This window comes from Hippocampus guttulatus, chromosome 20 (assembly GCF_054856545.1).
Source record: "Hippocampus guttulatus isolate MCC_2025c chromosome 20, RoL_Hgut_1.0, whole genome shotgun sequence".
In the NCBI taxonomy this organism is placed as follows: Eukaryota; Metazoa; Chordata; class Actinopteri; order Syngnathiformes; family Syngnathidae; genus Hippocampus; species Hippocampus guttulatus.
Window position 1 is genome coordinate 7163800 of NC_141280.1, and position 22354 is coordinate 7186153.

A 22354-nucleotide genomic window follows, 5' to 3' on the forward strand; every position below is an offset into this window, starting at 1 on the left:
GATGGCACCCTGAAGTGAGTACTTTAAGTGGAATTAGAAGAAACAAACCCCACCACTCCCACTCGTCCTTTATTCCCCCCCCCCCCCCCCCCCCCGACTCCAGCATCCACAATAACAGCATGTGGATGGGGTTAATAATGCAGCATGCGCCCCGCACGCTCTGTGGTTGCTTGGCCTCTGTGTCCTGTGGTGTCAAGTCAGGAGGTACGGTTGTTTAACGTTTACACTCCGCTTTGTGCGTCTGAAATGGTGACAGACTAACATGGAGTGAGCGCGCCACAGGCTCCACTCGGTTGCACTCGCCCGGCTTTCTTGCTTCTATTAGAAGAATTATTTTTGTTAACAGATTCAATACAGCCACACTCACATAAGGGAATATAGAAGAACCTATTTCCGCTGTTATCGTGTGTTGTCAGTCCTCAAAAGTCTCCACTTTGCTGCAGACGCAAATACAACCGTTTACTGCTACCGATATACATATTCGTCACGTGTTTTTCAACGGCTCGGCATGAATAAAAGGTCTCACCCAGATTGTCGGAAATGCAGGTTGGCCAACCACTGTAATGACTACCAGATCCCGCTCGATGGTGGTGTGGCAACACTTTGGATTTGAGATCAGCAAAGCTTTTGAGTAGAAGATATCGATATAGGAGGGTACTTGCTGTGGCCATCCTTAGCTGTGACACACTCGATAGTTGAATCCAGTTCAGACCCTGGAGTTACGCACGGTCACATGGGCTCAGCCAAGTCAACTTTGTGGGGAGCTCTGCTTTGAAAATGCCAATCCGTGAATGAGTTCATTTTCTCTTCAATGAAGTTCATCAAACCTCCATGAGACCTATGGTACTATTTTGACATCAAAGTACGTATTTTTGGGGGGCTTTTTTGGGAGGGGGGCTATCAAGCTGCATTATCTGTGTATATCTGCTGTGAATGGAAATACAGACATTATGTGTATGAAGAGCCAGATGTTTACATTGTGTGTGTATATGTGAATGGGCAGACAGATGTTTACACTGTGTATGTGAATGGACAAATGAGCATTTCCAATCTGTGCATGTGAATGTACCGCCGGATTATTACATGACATTACGCGAAGGGATGGATTCTGTTTGTGGATGTGCAAACAGATATGCACATTCTGTGTGTATGTGAATAATTAGATCCACTGTGGCGTTTTGTCAGTTATATCGTGTGAAAGAGCAAGCGGGCTACGTTAATGGATGTGAATCGCTTGAAAAAGAGGCACAAAATTATACTCTTGCATTACCTGCTTCTCAGCATCACACATTTCCAGGCCCACTCCAAAATATTGTTCAATGAATACTTCCCGACCAATGTGAATGGCAAACACTTCTCGTTCACTCGTGCAGGTAGGTGTACCTAATGCGGTGGCCGGGGTGCGCAATTCACACCACGGCTCGTTTGCGAGGACGGCAGGTGTCTGTGCATGCACTTGTCTCCCCTTACGTAACATCCTTTACCGTCTGCCACTGAGCAAACAAAACACAGCCCTCTGCCAGATGACTGATGTCATAAAGCCACAGTTACACACCTACAGAGGAGCAGAGTGGGGTAAAGCAAAACAAAAACAAAAATACAGGTAAAATCTCTTGTGTTTGTTGCGGATTTCCTGTATCTTGGGATTTAATCACCACTGCATGTGGGAGGCGGTGACGGAGAGAAAAAAAAACAGGAGGAAAAAACCCCCCCCAGAGAGGTGCGGTAGAGGAGGAATCTCAAAATAGGGCCATGATTATAAAAGTATCCTAAATAGCCCAGCCAAATATCAGTGTGAACGAAATGTACATGGGCTGTGTTCAGATTCATTCATTTCTTACTCTCTGATCACTAAATCGGGATTTTTACATATGGTGCACCTCTGTTTTCAGTCTTAAACGTATTGAACACCTCTCCTCACTCTCTGGTAGACGATCACATTTAAATTCATACGTATTGACACTACACGTTCGAACAGCGCTACAAAATGGCAAACTCATTGGAAAAGCAGTGATTCCGAACACAGCCTTTGACTTCTCCACTTCCACATCCATCTGCTGTGTTTGTTTACCCCCGCAACCAGGTGTGCACTATAATTTCCCAAAGTAACACCGCAGCTGTCAAATGCTAATTGAAACTCTCCCGTCTCTGCTCAGACCGTCCGCCATGGCTTCCCGTACCAGCCGTCGTCCATGGCGTTCGACCCCGTTCAAAAGATCCTGGCCATCGGCACTCAGAGCGGAGCGCTCAGACTGTATCCTTTCTAAGGCGCGGTTGCCCTACTGTGACGCCTGAGGAGTAATAAAATCCCGGCATTCCCCTGGAAACTGTCGGTGGGTAAGTGAACGTCCGCAGTGCAGTGTTCCAAAAACGTATTCAAACAAAACAACAAAAAAAAAACTTTACCTTTAGCAATGGACCTGAAGAGGACTTCTATTTTTCTGTTTACACAAGTATCTGTATTTAGACTGAAATACATGGTGCAAGTACACATGCCAGAAACCCCCAAAAAGTTCGCGAAATTAACGTGTGAGCAGAGCGCGGTGGCAAACGGCGACGACAGCTTGCAAACAAACGCCGCCGCGGGGAGTCGTACGGCTTCAGAGGATGCCGGCTAGATCGCCGCTGTCAGGCTGCTTTTACAGGTCCTCCGTGTGTACCTTTGCCTGTCCAACACTACGCGCCAGCTCATTAGCGTGACCGAGAGCTGATGGCTTGGCCGTTCCATCGCAAGCCGTTCGCTGGCAGCCGCCGCTTCGACTCAGGCTTGCTCACCTGCGATGTGAAGGTTAGGAAATAAATCCACGGGCGGGAATAGAACCACGCTTGGACTGCTGAACAGACAGTGTCAAGCCAAGTCAAGTTTATATATAGTGTTCTTAATCACAAAAGTGTCTCACAGGGCTTCTCTGGCTCCCAGTTCACAAATAGAGCGGTGAAGCGGCAGTAAAAGAGGCCAAAATAAAATAAAAAAAAGTGACGGGACCTACAGTTTTGTGCTCGTACAATGTCAAGAACAAGGGAGGATTACAGTGCACCTCGCCGACTGGGAAAAACTAAACAGTAAGTGAGTGGGACGCTCCTCCGAGCTGCCTTTCACTTCCCGCCAGGCTGAGTACCAGCCGCTTTGAAATGGAACCGAGGGACGTATCTGGAGTTTGACAGATTGCCGGCTCAGACAAAAGTCTTATCGGAGTCAAGGTCAAGTTGGAGTCGTGCGTCTCTTTTTTTTTTTGTCTGCTCATCTAATGGCAGCGATAGCAGTGCAGTGCGCACAAATGGAGCCGTAATGAAGACTTCATGTTGCGGTTGGAGCAGTGGTGGGTGGATGCCTTTTTTTTTTTGGTGTAGTCAATCAGATTTTAGCCACTGTAATCAGCCGACTGCTTTCAAAATCAATTGTGCGGTCTGATACTAGTTCAATCATATTAGCAAAGAGGCTGTTTCTGCACATTGTGGTTAAATAATTGCGCCTCCTTTTGGTGTATGCGAAGTGGCCACTGAGGGCAGTCCAACACAGACGTGCAGACAGGAACGAAAAAGAGTTTTGAAGGCGACTCGCGAAGCTGCATTATTTTTAGTCATGGCCTGAGAGATATTTGAAAGAATAAAATTTTGATAACGATTAATCAGCCAATTAATTTTAAAAAAACTCAAAAACCTGTTAACTAATCAGTCAAGCGATTAGTGTTTTTTTGCGGAGGACAAAGAATACATGCAAGTACTGTCACATTGTCTGTCAACATCTGTCACTGCATTATGTTCAAATATCCGTTGCTTTAAGGGTGAAAACACGGCTACATGCAGTAGATGCTATTTGCTAGCTTGTTTATGGAGTTTTTCCATTATGGGTTAGCATTTAGCTGGAGGGACTTCAAGGTCAAGTTGCGTGATTGTTTTAAATGCCCCCATGTGTAATTCTCTTGTTGTATTGTGTTTTTCTGTTTATTTGTCAAATTGATGCTTTCTATAATTGCCACATAATGGGTGGATTAATCTGATTACATCCCCACTTGACGGCGCAGGTACCAAATGCACTGTTGGAGCTCATCAATTTGGATGTTCTACTTCAGGTTTGGCAGAGTGTAGCCGATGATAAACTAGCTGGTACACACATTTCTCCGAGGAGTCCTTTTTTTTTTCCCCTGTGTGTTTTGCTGTAATTGTGTACGGGTTTGTGTGTGGCTCTCTGAGCTGCCAGGATATTTGGCGGCACCCCACTCCACCCCCCTCCCCCCTGCGGAGAATTACAGGAAGTGGCAGATCAAGAGCCTCGGGCTGGCACTGTGGCACAGCACTGAGAATTACAGCAGGAACAGGAGGTGTGTACATGTGTGTCAACGTCTGTGTGTGCGCGTGTGTGTATTCTCTTGAGATGAACGGTTGATCCCCTCCACAGCAGTAAAGCCCATCACTTTTCTTGTGATCCCATCCCAAAAGTGCCCCGTGTTTGATGGCCGGTGCTCTTAAATGCGAGGACGTTGTCCCGTAGGTTTTGTGTGGATGGAGGGGAAGGACGACTAGTTCCTCCCCCCGGCTTGACGAATAGAATTGCTATTGATCTGCGTGCGGTTACGGCTCCTCAGGATTCACTTTTCATACCGTGTTGCGTTTTCACTCGGAAGTGCTGTCGTGTGGTCTGAATATTTTTATTGGGATTGACTTGTTCAATTTGTCACTGATGCCCTTGAGAGATTGGTTTTCTAAAACAGCGATAAAATATGTGCTACATTGTGCATCTATCCATCCGGTAAAGTTGAAACTTAATGGGGGATTACTCAGACCGTATGAATGGGGAAACAGATGTTTACATTACCTGTCTGTGACTGGATTGAGCGATTAAAAAAAATTAATTGTTCGTGAAAGTGCAGACAAAATGATTGAATCGTGTGTAAAAGCCATTGTGCTGCTCTTTCTGGCGTGCCCTCCTTGGCCACCTGGGGGCAGTATAAGACGGATGTACTCTCAGCTCGTCAGTTTGGCATTCATATTAGTTGTTCTTCGCAAAGGATAAAGAATGTAACATGCTGCAACGTTCGTGTTCAATATATTCCTGAAGGGGTTATTGCACAGCAACATGGATGCTATTTAGCACTAAGCTAGCAGACCGTAAGGCAAGCAGAGAAGTTCTGACTTGCGCTGACCGCTCCCCGCAAGCAGTTTTTGTATATGCGTGCGTGCGTTTTAACAGCGACGTAATCAAAGTATATTTCGGGGTTTTCCCAAGCGCGACCTGTGCTCTGCCACTTGTCACAAGTGGAAAACAAATTGTGCTGCATCAGTGCCGCAACAATTTGGCCGCCGCTCTTTTTACAGGCACAGCGTCCGCTGACAAGCGCGTCTGCTAAAGTCCTTTAACTTGGACAAGTGAGCCAAATAGGATGGCGGTCTGCGGGATGACTGCACTTGTCTCCCAAGCAGTTCCGATCTTGTCCACGAGTGGCACGGGCCGTGCGCACACTTAAGTGAGACATAAGACTTTTGAATTATAATTCCAAAGCCCTTAATGAAAAGATTCGGGAAGGTATTAGCCTTAATCCGAGGGAACGTTGCGCACGTGCTCGCCGTGCCATCAGTCTTCACGTGAGTCACTGTGATTCGGGATGCTCCACGTCATCTTTGCTCATGAGTGACTAATTTCTTCCGAGGATAAAAGTCTTGATGACCTCATGCGAGGTTATCAATGATGGCTACTGCTTGAAGAGAATACTAAACAGGGATTGTTATTTTCCCACTGTATGTACAATTTCAAATTAAGGCATGCAATGTGTGTGTGCGTGTTTGTGTGTGTATGAGATGTCAGAAACAATGCCTGTGAGGTCAGCAACCTGCGCGGTAATTGTTCCCAACAGCTAATGCTCGTGTGGCTCCATGTAAATACAAACCGAGTCAGGTGGGCTGCATGGAATAAAGACACACGCATACACACACTTTTCCTTATTTTCCTAAGCCAATTGTCAAACTGAAAATAAAACAAAGAGAATGACACCTTGCGTGTAAAACAACCACCAAATTTCCCTTCAGCTAGTTTAATGCTAACGCCCAATGCAAAACACCATGAACAGGCTAACGCGAATTGATAGTTGCAATGTTATTCTTTGCATTCTATTTAATTTGTTATTACTACATCTTTTTTTACAGCGCAATATTATCGAATGCGAAACCAAAACAAATATTGCAAAGTTTTTTCGTTGGCTGTTTTGAGGAGGCTGGGACGGGTGAATGTATTTCCGTTTCTTTCAATGGGGAAAAGAGAATTTGACGTCTTGAGGGCTGAGTTTGGTTGGCTGCACAAATTAGCGTTAGCTTGTGATAAGCGCCGCTTGTCAAAGTTGTCGATAATGCAGCGCTGGTGGAGGATTTCCTGGATGCTTCGTGCTTCCGCAAGCAGATTGCTTCGGCGAAAAAAGAAAGTGTCATTTGACTTCTTTCATATCAAATGAATCTGTTGTGTAGATATTTCTCTGTTGAAGGTTGGGCAAGTCAGGTTCCAGTGTTGACCATCTTTTTTCAAAGACAATGTTGAAGCTAAAGGACAAAAAGGTTGCTCTCAGGTGAGGATTTACGACCACCGCTTCTGCTTCTGCTGCAGCAGTCGATTGACCCACTTGTGTGGCCTGCTAGCTTGCCCATCGATTACGACTCACGCTCGATATCCTCCTGTACTGTCGCGGTGCGACCACGCCACGGCTTCGTCACTGTCGAGTTCCTCAAGTGAGTGCGCGTGTGGCGTTTGTCATGCGTCCTCCTCAATGCGTGGTCACCCTCAGGCTTTTACTGATTTAAAATTGGCAACATTTAAATACTCCAAACAACAGTCTTTTCTTCACTCTCTTGAATGAGCCACACTTTTGCTTGCGTGCTCTGTTGGCAAATTAGAAATGGGATTTTTTTTTTCTGGCTGTGAATATTCCGCTATTGTTTCAGCAAAACCCCAAAGTAACAGGTCAGAGCGACACTTGTTACATATAGCGGCATTACTGATTACAAAGGCAGAAGAGAGTGACAAAATGCACCCAAAATTGTGACTACATAATGGGACTTGATGGAACAAATGTTAGAATTGGAATGCAGGTCAAATTTTCCGATAGGTCAGCAGCGAAGGCCTTGCTGGCCACCGAGCATTATACATCAATAGCCTTCTTGTCTGGCCAATGATAAAGGCTTCACATTACGCCAGCTCCTTAATTCAGCGTCAAGCTAATCATACACGACAGCGACACAGAAGTTCACTTGGCTGAATCGATAAAAATGCAAAGCTTAATTACCTTGGCGATGCACGCAGACAGTGGAGACATCGGAGCCTCACGTTCGGAAAGATCTTTCCCGCGTAGTCTGTGGCTGCGCTTACAAAGCAATGGCCCAGCGGAAAATGGGAAAAGAATTTCGTCATTCGACATGTTGGCAAAGCTCTACTTGCAGTAGACTGCGCTGCTATACTGACGTGCGACTGGAACGGGTCCCTTTGTAATTATTGATAACATTACAGTTGACAAATGCAGCAAAGGATGAATTTGGAAGTGTTTGAATTCACATTATCTGCTCATATTCAGCCAAATCCTTATTGGATAGCGCTTCACAGTGAAAATGACTCGGAGCGTCCTGCAAATGTAGCTAAAAAACTTTATTAAGGCACAAGCTAGGAACATTATGCAATTGACCCGAATCCAAACGTCTGGTTTGTTGCACTATTTTGTTCTCTTTCGGGAAAAAAATGTGTTCCGTTACTGCTCCTGTTTACGCAAATCTCCGGAGAAATATCAGCCAGCCTGATACAAAGTTCATTTTAATTGGAATAAAAAATGGAAGCAAAATATTCAATTAGCTGACCAGCATGCCATGCTTTTACATTAGAATGTGATGAAAGCCCTCATTATGTGTAAACATAAAACTGAACCCACCCGCCGGCCACTTTGGGCTGTACAAAAACAAGAAAAAAGCTTGTAGACAATTAAGCTGAAACATACTGCATGGTACAGGAGTCATCTTTCACAATTAATCAAACGTCTTCTTATTCTCGCGATTGACTTATCAATCCATCCGCTAATTGTCTCGCCGTTCATTAAAATGACACAGCTAATTAGCGACAGGCATCGTTAGGCTGCGTCATTAAGATAGAAATGAGCCATTCTTTGCTCATCAGTGTTTTTTTATTTTTATTTTTTTTGGGGGGGGGGTTGAACAAAATGTTTTTTTAGATTTGCGGAGGTGTTGTTGTGCTACTTGGCGCAATCGGACTCCTCTCATTGGACTCCAGGAGTGATTTTCTTCCATATTTAGTACGCTCTGCCTAAACTTCTGCAGTGACGCTCATGATTTTTGGTGGTACTCCATTTGGTTCACAGACTGTAATTGGCAATACAAGTGCTAACATAAAGTGTCTGTGCAGGTAAAAAAAAAAAAAAAAAATCTGTTTTCCGCAGCCATTCTCCAGCCCACACAGTAGCTGCCGATATGACTGTTCCGCTTCTGTGCTTCAATTTCGTCCGGAATATTCGCTGGAACCTTGCGCCGCCGTGCACTTACCTTCTTTTGCTCAGGGCTCGCTATTACTTTTCCTCGTGTTCCTCTAAACAACTCCAGCTGGAGAGTATTAGCGTCTGCGTCTGCAGTCGCTAACAAGTCTGGACAGCCGGTCTGGCCATGTGGATAATGTTGCTCTCGGGCATTCCGTGGAGAACATACTATTACTTGATATTTGACTTCTCCTCCACCCCCGCCCCCCTCTTACTTTTTTTTTTTTGTACTCTTTTAACTTCACCAAATAGCCTGCAGTGCCCTCAAGGATTCGACTCACATTAGCATGTCTGTTTGTGTGTGTGCTACCTCAGCAAATGATGGAAAAATACTTCTCATGAGAGCACAGATACATGTAATTATTCTTGCTACTTACATTTTGATTTTGATTTCCTGTGTCAGAAAGGATTACAGTGCAGCGGCACCGTTATGCTATCTTGTTAAAATTATGACACTTATCATGCAGTACAGAACTTAAAAGCTGATGAGCGACTCTTTTTATGACATTGGTCTTGTTTTGTGTTGTAACCTGAGGTTAATCTTCTAGACTCACTGTACTGTATTTGTAATAATTGCATATAAAAAAAAACCTACAGTCGCTCTCAACAACAGAAGCGATATCAAATTGGGAATGTGTCAGTTGGCATGGGACTGCACCATCGAACCATATGATTAGAGATGGCAAGACGTCTTCTGGTAGACACTGGGCAGCTGTTGTAGTTTTTCTGAAAAAAGTGGCAGAACCCGAATATGGTTAGTTTGACCTCAGGGTTAGGGTTCACTGATAGGATTGAACTTCGTAGGTCGAGGTTGGCCGTGTGATCAAACCTGTACTTGGTTTGGCATTCAGTATGACAAAGCCAGAGCAAACATTGGGATGGTTTAGAGCGAGTTAGCAGAGAGTTATGTTAGGGTTAGCAGATAGGCTTGGGCTATGGGTTATGGTTAGCAGGTAAGGTGAGTGACCACTCATGCACAGGTTCCTCCTCTTGCTGTGCAAATGAGAATTAAATTTTTTTTCCCTCCTCCAGTGCAAAACTGTGCTGGTAGTGGAGTGAGGGCGTGAATACCCCTGGACTTACCCTTAAGCCTGGCGGATGCCAGCCTGAGTAGATGCCATTTTGTTCTGAACTTTACTTAAGTGCGTCCAAGCGGCCTTTTGCTGGCTTGGCCGTGGTGGAGGCCTGTGATTCTGCTCCTGATTTGGCACTTAGCGCCGCCTGTCAAACAGAGCGATGCGAATCTTGACGTGCGGCCTCGTCCCTGCTGGTTAAACCCTTCACACACACACACACACACAAATCTGCCATCATGCCAAGACCCCTGTAGGGAAGACACTCATGTGTCCCATGACGACATGACTCAACCTTTAATGCTTTGCCACATGGCTGACATACACTCAACCCCTCCCCCGCCGCAGCTCCTTGGTATTTATTTGTGTTTGTGTGATACAGTATATGCATATGAGTGTGTTTACGTCCAGCACAAGACCGGCCGGGGGGCTGTTTGTGCCTTTCTGTCCGATCCGAGCGCAGCGTGGCTGTGATGTAAACGAGGTCGGGAGGGACCGGCGGGGGTGAGGGGGCTAAAGGTTCTCGGCAGACAGCTCCATAATCGTTGAGACATACAGGTATGTGCGGTGGATTGTTTGTGACAAGGGAGTTTTGACGTTCCCAGACAAAGTGTAGGAGTCATTTAAAAAGAAAATTGTGTGCGTTACTGTGGGCTTGTAGCTACATTGACGCCATGTCAATTGTAAGAATAGTTTGACAGTTAGTGTTCATTACCTTTGCTGTATCCTTGGTTTGTCTCTGGTGCTGCAAACCCAGAACTGATGGCGAGCAACAGGAGGGCTGCAAGTTGAGAAAAATGGAGAGGAGGAAAATAAATTTCACGGCAAAGAAGAAGCGTCTGTACATGGAGAGCAGCCAAAAAGAGATTGCGTCCATTCCGCCATGTGATTCAGTGCTGCGTAGGGGCGGGGTTTACAGAATTTGGAAGCGAGGCGATTTGCTCCAGTTGGGATGAGAGCCACGTCCGGAGCCCAAGCCGCCAAACGGTCCTCTTATTCGCGTGACTCATAACAAGCGCAGCCTTGGAAAGCTGAAGGGATAACCTTGCAGCTTTGCTCGCGGCCACTTTGATTTTGACTGTTAAGCAACTAATTTGTTTGATAAGCCACAAGGCCTCGCTATCTCGCAGACACCAGTGGATGTAAATGATGAGCACGCAGCGCGAGAGGTCTCGGCTAGCCGCACCGCCGGGCCCCCATTAAGCTTTGATTGGCTTCTCTTGGCCTGATTTCTCTTGCTGTCGGCCGCCTGGCGATGCTCTCGCTTCCACAATAAATTGCGGGTTGCGTTGATTGCTGATAAAACGATGAGTGAGGACAACGGCGAGCACATTAAACCCTCGCTTGTCGACACCGTTAGCATCAGGCGGGGGCTACCCCGTTGTGTCGGTCGGTCTCTCGAGTGGCTGAGACACGCTGTAATGCAATGCTCTTACATGGCGCGGCAAAAGGATTTTCTATGGTCTCACTCATAAATTGACATTGTGGAGACAGTACTAGCCTCCGAATCACGCTGTGTCCCCAGCTCTCTGCATGCTCATCAGCAGCTGGTCCCAGTGCTCATTTTTAGACACTGTTGCTGCAGTGGCATGAATTTTTAATGGCTAACGCCATTGTAGCACGCTGTGTTGAGTGCCTTACTGGAGGTGCCTTTCAGAGTATTCAGGTAGAGCAAATGCCAGTCTGCAGAGAAACGTTTGCATTGTCAACATATTGCGCGCGAGTTTCGGATTCCATTTGTGTTTGGACGAGGGTTTTTTGTTTGCTCGCGATGATTGGACGCTGATGCGACGCGACAGCTCTTTGCCTCTGACACAAGTCCCCGAAATCATTTTTGAGTAAGACCTGTGGGGTTATTATTCCCAGAGGTCTCTCTGTTAATGTTTCCGTGGCGTTTCTTCAAAATGAATTTGACGCTTGTTCGCACACTCCAAAGAACGTTAAACTAGTCCGATAATATTGAGAATCATTCCATGACCCTATCCTGCCGGATACATTTATTTCCATCTTACATTCAAACAAAATAGAAGAGACATTCAGTATTTTTCAGTTCAGTTTTTCAGCAAAACCTGAATGCGACCTTTAACGCCAAAACTGTTCATAATTTATCTCATGGCGATGAATGTTGGAATTTGGCTCTGTCACGGTTATATAATATTCTCCACATTTCTTTTTCTTTTAACTAATAACCTATTGTCCATTCACTCTTCCCAACATTGACCATCACGACCAGACTCTGTGCGGGACGTTATGTTCCCGCAAGAAGCGTTCATCATTGAAACTCTTATCTAATGACACATTATCTGTCTGATGGAACTCAGCAAAAGAATTGGAAGTCAAACATAGCGGAAAATTGCAAATAAATTGGATGCATCAGTAAGCGCCTCACATTTGCATCTCTATCTCATTTTATTTGCTGATGACTCAGCGAAACGCGCATCCCTGCTTGTGAGCTAAAAGTCGACGAAGGACTTTAAATCGTCCTTTTCTCTCGCTAATGCGCGGATATGTCTTAGTTGTGAGGCACCGCAAGAGTATTGGCTGATGAAGTTTGTCGAGGAGCACGAACACGTTATCTTGTCATCCTGTGTCGCTAATGTTTCATGCTAGCGGCTCACTCGCTGGGACAAAGGACGTGCAAATTAAGACCAGAGTTTGACCAGCAATGAAAATACAGCGGTAACTTAATTAAGATGGATATCCAATCAATATTCTCCATTTTGTTTCATGGAAAACTGTCTGTCCGCCTGTCCGACCATCCATTCATATAATCTAGCGAGTTGGCCATCTCTCTAACTGGCTAGGTAGCCATCTAGCTAGCTGGTTAGCTAGCCATCAATCGAGAGGGACAGCGAGCCATTTAGCTAGCTAGCTAAAGCCAGTAGGAAAAGAGAAATAACTGAAAAATATATGTTTGCAGGATTTCCAAATCCAGGTGGACTGTCATGTGGACTCGTTTATTCAGTCCTTGTCAAAATTGACTGGGTTCCTCTTTGGCAGACTTGCCAAGTGACACTGAAATAAGTTGTGATGTTTTTTTGTGTAATCCTTCAAACTAAGGAATCAAACACCTAAAAGCAATTGAGATGAAAGTATAGCTAAAGACACGCAAAATAACAGGAATAGATCAAGCAGATTGAAAATGCTAACAATGATTTCAACGCACGAGAGTGGATTAGCGGAAAACGTCTTCAGGCCAGGGTATATATTTCCCAGCCTTCTGACTTCTGCAACGATGCACAGATGGGTACGCGCCATCATTCCCGACCATAAATACATCACGTTTCACAGGTCGTAAGTCAGGCTAATGCAACTAATCAAAGTACAGCAACTTCGGTTTATGACAGGGTTCCGTGAGGTCGGAATGTGTCTTTGCCATCAGTCAACAACGGAAGGGTCTCCGCAACAGTTCCTGCTGTGTTTGTGACAAAGGGGGATGCAGAACCTTTTCCTTAATCCAGGCGTCTACTGTCAGTCAAGTCTACCATCTGATTGGCACCCAATAGGTACATGTCCTTGAAAGAGGATCACGAGCTCTTTTGCTGGTCGGCTCACTGACAATCTTTCTGTTGGCGGCCAAGCGTGGCTAAGCTGCAAAGATTTGTTTGATAGCAGCGCCAGAGGCTATGCGCGCGCACACACACACACACACACACACACAAAATACACACTGTTGATGAAATATGATGAGGAATAGCTGTGTTATGGTTTGGTCCGGCAAATCCTTGTTGAACACATTTAAAGTGATTAAAACACACTTAAATCTCTTAAAAGATGCTCTTGAAAGGATTTTTTTTGCGCCTGTTTTCACTCTCGAGCTTGCATAGTTCTACAAATAAGATGCCAAGTGTGCTTGCTTCACTCCCAGCTCAATTTTGCTGTAAATCTGACCCATAAAACGAAACTGCTCAATCAAACCATATCGTTTTCTCTATCAAAAGTCCGCTAGCCTAATGCTCACATAAAATGTTAAAAAGCCTTTGACAGGTTTATGTAAATTAGCATCGCTGTTCCAGTATTACTTAACCTTCAACAGCTGCTATGTTACCGCACAAGGGGAAAGAAAAAAAAACGACCTGTATGGACTGGGCACGAGCGCTAACCTGCAATTTTGTGGGAGTTCACTGTCGTTCAGTTTTCTCATTGTCAAAGCAGTCGTTTTTTTTTTTTTTAACACAGCGAATTCATTTCACACCCTGTGGAGCGCTGCATGGTCTCACAGTGCGAATATGTTAAAGGTTAATTTGGCACGATTATCTTTTCTCCATATCACCCCCCCCCCTCCCAACTGGCATTTTTGAGAGGGTAATACATAAAGCCATCTAAATGCACGCGTTGGCTCCCAGTGCCCATTTTAATTATTCATCGACACAAGGGAATCCAGTGGCGGCAAACTTACTCCTTGACTTGACTCTTTTTCTCTCTCACTCTCATTTGCAGCCAAGTCATGAGCCTGTAAATTATGCTCACTTTTTTTTTTTGCTTGTGTTGCTTCAAATATGCACCTGTTTTCCTGTATCTGATGAGACATGTAGGCAGTGAGCTTTATTTTCTTCTGATGGAATCATAAGGTGTCCAGCTAATTCCAATAACTGATCAGTATTTTGTTATTGTGGGTTGCGATATGGGATGTAATGGGCGGAACGGGGCTTGTTGCAGTCTATTGGTTGGAATGTGTCCATGGATCCTTGAAAGAAAAGAAATAAGGCCTTAATTATACAAAGAGATGACTAATTAATAATTCTTCGACATGTTTTTCATACCCGTCACACAATGCGCTACCTTGAGCTCCAAGTGTTTTTTTTGCTCGAAATTACGATTGGATTTAATATGCGATTAATTTTTCAAGGCCCTCTTCTAACATTTTGAAACGATAAGGCGATGCACTGTTTGGGGAAAATGAAGTAGTTTTTTATGATAGAACTTTGTACTTGGGTATTGATTTTTTTTTTTTTTTTTTTTGTCGTCTTATAATTTTTTACCCGTGAAATTTTCTTGACCCTTGACTTCTCATTGTTTTTCCCCCTGCAATTGCAACTGTTTGCAATTTGAAAATTACATTCTAGCGCATCACAATGTCATTTTAATTTTGATTCAAATTTGCAACTTGGAGGGCGGCCCGGTGGTCCAGTGGTTAGCGCGTCAACCTCACAGTGCAGAGGTTGTCCGTGGGTTCGATCCAGGCTCAGGCCTTCCTGTGTGGAGTTTGCATGTTCTACCTGGGCCTGCGTGGGTTTTTCCCGGGTACGCCGGTTTCCTCCCACATTCCAAAAACATGCATAGCAGGCTGATTGGACACTCATAAGTTCTCCTGAGATGTGAGTGTGAGTATGGATGTTTGTTCGTCTCTGTATGCCCTGCGATTGACTGGCAAGCGGTTCAGGGTGTCCCCGCCTACTGCCCACAGATGGCTGGGATTGGCTCCAGCACCCCCCGCGACCTTTGTGAGGATAAAGCGGATCGGAAAACGGATGGATGGATTTGAAACTTGTATGCTAGACTGTGCTAAACTGTGACCAATTTGCGTTGTCTCCACTGTGTGTGAGTGGCCAATGGCGGTAAAATTTGACCTGCCATAAAACACGACTCGCTCTTAAAAACTCACGGTCTTGTGTGTTATGAAAACCTCGCCCTGAAAAGATTCATCCCCGCGCACCACTTTAATTTACACTATCCTGCTCTTCCGTCCTCTCATCTCATTCTGTTTCACCTCTCCTGTCACATTTTCATACGTCGTCATTTTGCTATGGCCACGGGCTGTTTTGCTGACTCAACGTATTCGCTCATCGTTTTCCTTCATGGCACCACCTCCCCTTCCTTCAGTCAGTTAATTTCCAAAATATATTTTCATGATTTTGCTTTCTTCATTTTAGTCTCTGACTCAACCGCAATCCACGTGTCATCGTTTTCCAACGCTTTGCTTTGAATTGGCGGCCGTTCTTCTACTACTACTACTACAATAGGCTGAGCAGGCAGTCCTTCGGCGTGGTTACGGTATTTCAAATTGAATTCAAATTGCCCCCCCACTGACACCACCGCCGGGCCCCTACCCATCGAAGTAAAGCCGTGGGTCGAATGCAACCAAATGTTTTCCTGTTGAACTTCACAGGTCAGTGAGAGTGACTTAAATTATTGTGTAACATTTGATGACTATTCATGAGAAAGAACCGCCAGTGATTCACATCATCGTTAAGGGCAACTGTGAGTCGTACTGCGGGAATCTCATTTATACGCATTGTTTAATAATATATTAAAGCCACAAGTAGTGATGACTCGCCCTTGCAAATCTTTGATATGGTCATCACATTTCGCAGCTACGCTCAGTCCATATTAAATGGCGTCGCCCAAAAAAACCCCCAAACAAACGAACAAAAAAACCCTTGGAAATGTAGGCCAAGGGCAATGATTAATCAATACCGAATCGGTTGTCAATATTAGTAATGCAAAAAAAAAAATCTACCAAGCAATTGTTTGCAATCAGAATAATTTAAAATTAGGTCAGAATTTGCATAATCCAAAAAACCCAGGATTGTTGATATGTGTAATATGTATCTTTATCGCAGCCCCACATTGTACCAAAGACAAGAACGTTTATTCATCCGTTTTCCAAAATGAGAATAGAATCCGATGAAATGCTCATCGCATGCCGCATGCCGCTTAAATTGTTTGTCTGCATGATGATTCAAACGCGTCTGGGGAAATTATTTACACGAGGCTCGCGCCGAACAAATAAATCGGAATTTTGTCTGTGGCCTCATTTGCATGCGCCCCGCCGTCGTCGCGTGACATCAACCCCCGCGTCCTCTTCCACACGTGCGACGCCGATATTCATGAGGGCCGCGCAGACGCCGCTGCTCCTTTGGTGCGCCATTTATTGATGGCTTTGCAGAACAATCTGGCAGCTCACAGAGGGGAACCGAGTCGCACAAACAGGTCGCGTGGCCCTTTAAGAACGTGTCAGTCCGGCCGACTCGCAGTGAGATTGTCCCTGTAGAGCATTGTGAGCTTGCCAGCTAGTATCCCGCCTGTCGTCATTCTTCCCGCTGTTGCTAAGCGACAGCTGCAGGCTTGGTTAAAGCTCAACTTACAGCATTTTCAACTTTCACTGACATCAGCGCTAAGTACCGTATCCTCACTGACCAATACATCCATTCATGGCCGAGCTTCAGTCGAAAAGTACTTTATAAGTACTCTAAATTGTCAACAATGGCAGAAAAAAAAAACGTATCTGCAAACAAAATGGATTAGCTCTTCATTTACTTATTGGAAGAACAACAAAAATCAGGCTGTGAAAAGAGCTAGCTAGCGTTAGCTTGAGTTTTATGTAATCAAAGCAAAGTGTTCCCATACTTTTGCTAAGGTTGTGAAAAAAATACTAAATTAGCTAATACAACTGGCAAAATAAACATCTGCTTTGTGTACTTTTTCCAAATAAGGCTGTTTATTTATTTATTTATTTATTTTTTAACACCACAAGTCTGGTTACCTTCCTGCAAGTTAGCTTCCTGCCAGTGACCAAAATCCCGTTTGTCCAAAACGGTACACTGGATTTGATCTTTGCCGAAATGTCTGTCACATTCCTTTTGTGCGCTGAGTAACGACAAATCGCCTCCTTTGTATTTTGTTTATCGCCTGTGCTCAACTGACGGGGTCTTCTGGAAACCGCCGGATGCTAATTTCACCATTGTAGCAACTCCATCCTGTGCAAAAAATACTGGAATCTAAAACTATCCCTCACGTTACACATTTTTATGGCAGTTTGGCCTTCAAATGTTCGTAAAAGTTTATTCTTCGAGCCTCTCGACGGCTTCCTCTGTCCAAACTTCCTGTCAATAAAAGTGAAGACTTTGGGAAATCGTCAACCTGGCAAGATTCTTAAAATAATCTTGCCGGGTTGGCGATTTAAGCGACGAGATCAAAATACCAGATTGCATTTCAACATCAACCCTCTGTTGATGTCATTTGCCCAGAGAGGGTTCAACAGAGAAAAAGCTACCTTGCAAGGATGAAGCTCAATGCTATCCTGCTTTTGAGTGTGCTCTGCGGTGCTGTGTTGGATCTTGAGGCTGCCCGGAGGAATGCGATGAGGCTCCCTCAGCAGGCTTGTCAACATCTGCAGGGCATCAGTATGTGTTCGGGGGAGGTGGGGGGGGGGGGGGGGGGGTGAGGTCAAGATGGAGGAGGATGTCTGCTTTGTGCTCTGCATTAAATCCCATCTTAGTCTTTTTTTTTCCACCTGTCTTTCCTGTATTTCTTTTGCCTCGCTATTGTCTTCGAGTCCAGTCTGTGGCGGGCTCAGCAGCCACCCCCCCCCCCCATCCCCCAACGCCGGCAGGTTGATGCATGAGTGGTTCGCTTTGACGTAATTTTGGTGCCAACGTCATAGCAGCTTCCGGGCTTGCTCTTTCTCCCTCTCTTATTTCTTGGATTCTCTCGAGCCACCCGCTTCCCCTGTTTCGCACCCCTTTCGCTATCGCTTGTTTCCGGGGAATTGAAAAAAAAATGCCGATTCCGTTATCAATGCTTATTGGGGGCCGACCAATTAAACAGCCGGGAGACTGAAGCGGCTGACATTAAGCTCTTTTAAAATCCGCCGTGATCGCCACAGTAACACATTTAACATAAGACAGAGATCATATCATTCAAAACCTTCAACCCCAGTAAAAAAAATATATATATACAGTATATATTCTGTATATATATATATTCTCAAGTTAAACAAATACTAAAGGACGAAATAAGGTCAAAATGTTCTGCCTGTAATTCTTTTTTCTTTAATTGTTGAATTTTTGAAGGCAAAGAATGGGAAGAGCCTTGAATTGCCAGAGTGAAAAACCGCAGGCACATAATTTCCACTCTGGGATTCAAAAAGTGCAGGAAATGACAGCACTGACACCAATCAAATTCAGACTTTTTGAAGACAAATGAATGGTCAGCGGTCAAGTGTGGCATGATTTCACTTACCGAAGGGGGGAAAAAAAGGGTCCACATAAAAGCTACATATGACGACTTTTCGAAGGCTAAGAAATGAAATAGTCGAGTTAAAACCCAACCGAGCGTGATTTTTAATCGGTCAAGGAAAAAAAGTGAGCGTAACAAGACATCAAAACAAGCATCAAGTGATGCTGACATTTTGAAACCAAATATCCTTCAATGGCCAAATCATTGCCCGGATCTCATGAGGCTTCCTTGCGGTTTGACAAAAAGACAACAAATCTTCCGCAACAGCTTTGGAGAATTTCACGGCACGTGACGAGATGTGAAGATGACCCATTTTTAAATTTTTTTTGGGGGGGGGGGGGTGTTGTTTTCTCCGCCTGCTCGCTGCCTTGGCTACCCGCGATCTCGCCTGTCCACTGTTTAGCGGCAGCGAGGAGGCTTCCTGCAGCGACTGGGATAGAGAGAGATGAGAAACCGCTCCTGTCAGCAAGTGTGACACGTGTAGCCGTCCGGTCCTTGTCCCGCGTGGATGCAACCAGAGGCGCACTCGGTCACGCTTTTAAAAATTGCTTCGCGTAAAATCTTCCTCAGGTTTTATTTTTAGCCCGAAGCTGACATGCATTCTTTATTTGCCATTGTTTCACTTTGATATCCATCGGGACACGATGGGACTGCTTTCTATTTTTAATCGCCTTTTTTTTTTTTTTTTTGCTATTTTTATTCCGAACCGAGTCTTCGAGCATAAAATCATGTCATCCTCACATGGGACAGAAAGCGTGTAAAATAAAAGATGAATCGTTCTGACTGACTGAACTGTGTGTTAAATTGCGATGGGACTCAACACCCCAAACCCAAAATAATAGAGTACAGTTAATTCTGGAATGCTTGTCGAACTCTGGGGAGTCGTTACAATTTGTTGCAGCTCACAGTGTGGGAGCTTTTATTAACTCATTCACTCCCAAAGACGTTTTTAAACGTCTTTTCAGACTTGCTCTAGAATTGGCTGGTACTGAATGAGTTATATGAGCTAACGACGTTAAATATACCACAAATGAAATATTACCCAGGGTTATGCCAGTTGAAAAACAAGTCAACACCTACGATTAGTGCAAAAAAAAAAATTCTCTTCCACTTGAAACAGTTGTATCCAGTTCGATCTGAATCATACAGATTGGAAACTTGGTTTCGAGAGAGTATGGTTAGCGGGCTCTGTTTTCGGACAGGAAAACGGTAGTTGCTTACACTGTACTTAAATCAAAAAAATGCCGTTGCAGTATGTCGTGGTCTTATCTCAAATCGGTTGTCTGCTTGGAAAGGTCTCCGCTTAATCCAGTCGGAGAGCCTACCGATTGTCTTTGTGGCGCGGAAACTCTTTCTGTCCTCGGTATCACTGATTAAACCAGAGCATGTGGCATTTGCCGAGTGATTTACAGTGCTCATTACATCTTGGAGCTTCGTGATTAGTCAGCAAAAAAAAAAAAAAAAAAAAAAGACTTAATCTCAGAGATGAATTTCTGGAGACCAAAAGTGGTTGGGTTGATGAAAATAAAATGTCACTGCTCCCGTTTTGTACATTATTACCGTATTTTGGCTGTTTATTGCTTATTTGTGTCTAAAATCGATGTTATTGCAGAATTGAGCAGGAGTTTTTACCGTTGACCCCCCTACCCCCAATTGAGTTGGTCATAATACACCTCCACCAGGAACCATTATGGACATGACTACTGAATAAGTGACATGAGCGTCTGTCTATAGCCTGAAAGCAAAGTCTGGCTCTACAGGAGAGCAAAACCTGATTAGACTTTTGGGTGCTTTTTTGGCCCTTTTTAAAATGTTAATTAAAACAGCGACTCTTGTCCCCCTTTTTCTTTTTTTTTCGCTGAATGTTTTCCAATGACAAGCATGTCTCTACAAATTGTGTGACTTTCTTCCCCCTGCCCATTGATTGGGAGCACAAAGGAAAGTCGTTTTTATATGTACATCTATTCGAATGTAGTTAAAGCAACAAACGGTGCAGCGATGGATTCATACTTCTTATCAGGCAACACGTGTGCATCATACTTGTCATTAGGGTTTGGTTAGTGGCTACAATTGTCTTGGTTGCAAGGGCCTTTGCGCCGCCTCTTGCTCAAAATCCGATAGATGAACTGTATGACATCGTGCAGGTGTGCCTAATAATATGTCCGGTGAGAGCGAAGAGAAGCGGCATTGACGATGCTTGAAATATTAATAAGCGGCTGCAGCGGTGGTCCATATAGTTAATGTAGCGCATTACAATCCATATGCGAGCCAATATTTTGATGCGTCGCTAAAGCACACACGCGCATGCCAACACACTTAGACCTACACATTATGATGAGCGGGGCTGTCATCCGCTGGGCATATCCCCGTATCTGCCCCCCCCCCCCCCCCCCTGTTCCCAGCTATGACAAATGGCCTCCCTTTACTGAATCCAGGGAGTGAATGAAGGAATATAATCAGTCAGCTCACCCGAAACACCTTCGAAGAGCTTCTAATTATTCTCCGTGCGCTCTTCTTTTTTTGCCGCTATGACTTTTCCCTCAGCTGCAGGGTTCAACTTCCACTGGTGATTGTGTTTATTTCATTAACTTAAACACCCCCAACCGTGAGGTCTATATTGAATTTAACAAGCATGTCGTACATTGTAGCATTTTAAGAAAACGCTAGTAGTGAATATGCTCTTTTTGAATATGTCATGTCCATTTTTTCTTTTAAGCGACAGATCTTCGGTTCAGGGGCAACACGCCGCAGATGACCTTCAAATGCCGAGTCTCCTGTCCTAAGGCTGCCATTTCTTGCACGGATGCGTTGCCTCAGTGCAAACTCAGCCGCCTAAGCGCACACACACACACAAAAAACACTTTTTCCAAATGCATTGCCACCATTTCCTTGACCGTAAATCCTCCAGGTTCGGTCGTCCTGGCGTGGAGTGTTACTGCCAACATGAGAGTGGCGCAGCCGTCATCCAGCTTCAGTTTCTCATCAATGAGGTAGGAAACAAACTGCGTTATTACGCTATTATTTAAACAAACATCATGTTGTTCGGCCTCTGGTTAGCGGACGTCATGGCTAGCGACATGCTTTTAGCGGTACATTATCGCAGGGTATATGTTTGACACCCACACAAGATTGGTGAAAATCTGCAATATCGAGATGGCATTTGACATGAGTCGCCTGACTTAAGACCCACTTGCTTAAATGCGAGCATGTGATGGAAAACGCCATGCTAACTGCATTGCTGTCATGGCGCTTTAATTCTTCAAGCACAAATGGTGGAGCAATACAAGCAGACAGACAATATAAACAAAGCTCACAGGCATATATTCTTTATCCTCAATGAAAAAAAAAGATCAAAATCACAGCAACTTAGTAGCAGTAGAAAAAGTCTATTCTTTGTGTCTGCATGACTGTACGGTATTATACTGCCTCCGTGTGGCCAAAGTGAGCACAAGGAAGGAACAGCACACGGAAATGAATTGCAGCATTGAATAATGATGCACAAACTGCTTTATGCTTTGTATTCCATTTAATTCTTTCCCATCTAGTATATTACAGAGTGGTAGTATTCTTTTTTAAAAAGTCGTGTTTTTAATGTGGGAGGCTTGAACAAATTTCAATGGGTAAAGTGTATTGGGAACAACATTCCATGCACTTAAATCTTTAATACCACATATGCTGAGATCTTACATTGATTGACTGTATCAATATTCTCAATAGGCTTTGAGTCTGGAATCTGTCATTGGCTAAATTCTACTATAAAATATACCTGTTGACAAAAGGAAGTGAAATTTCCATGAGTGGAAA

General features: G+C 44.4%; 1 protein-coding gene across 4 annotated transcripts in view; it reads left to right on the top strand.

Moving 5' to 3' along the window:
* Positions 1-22354, top strand: part of LOC147187808 (syntaxin-binding protein 5-like) — a 52587-nt gene that overhangs the window by 1264 nt on the left and 28969 nt on the right. For all 4 annotated transcript variants that reach the window (XR_015097686.1, XM_086100609.1, XM_086100608.1 and 1 more), the window contains exons 3-4: positions 2157-2254; positions 21459-21540. Coding sequence is in view for 3 of the 4 variants with exons in the window: in XM_086100609.1 (XP_085956735.1) it covers positions 2157-2254; positions 21459-21540 (180 nt within the window). In the remaining variant the exon portion in view is untranslated. The remainder of the gene's footprint in view (positions 1-2156; positions 2255-21458; positions 21541-22354) is intronic.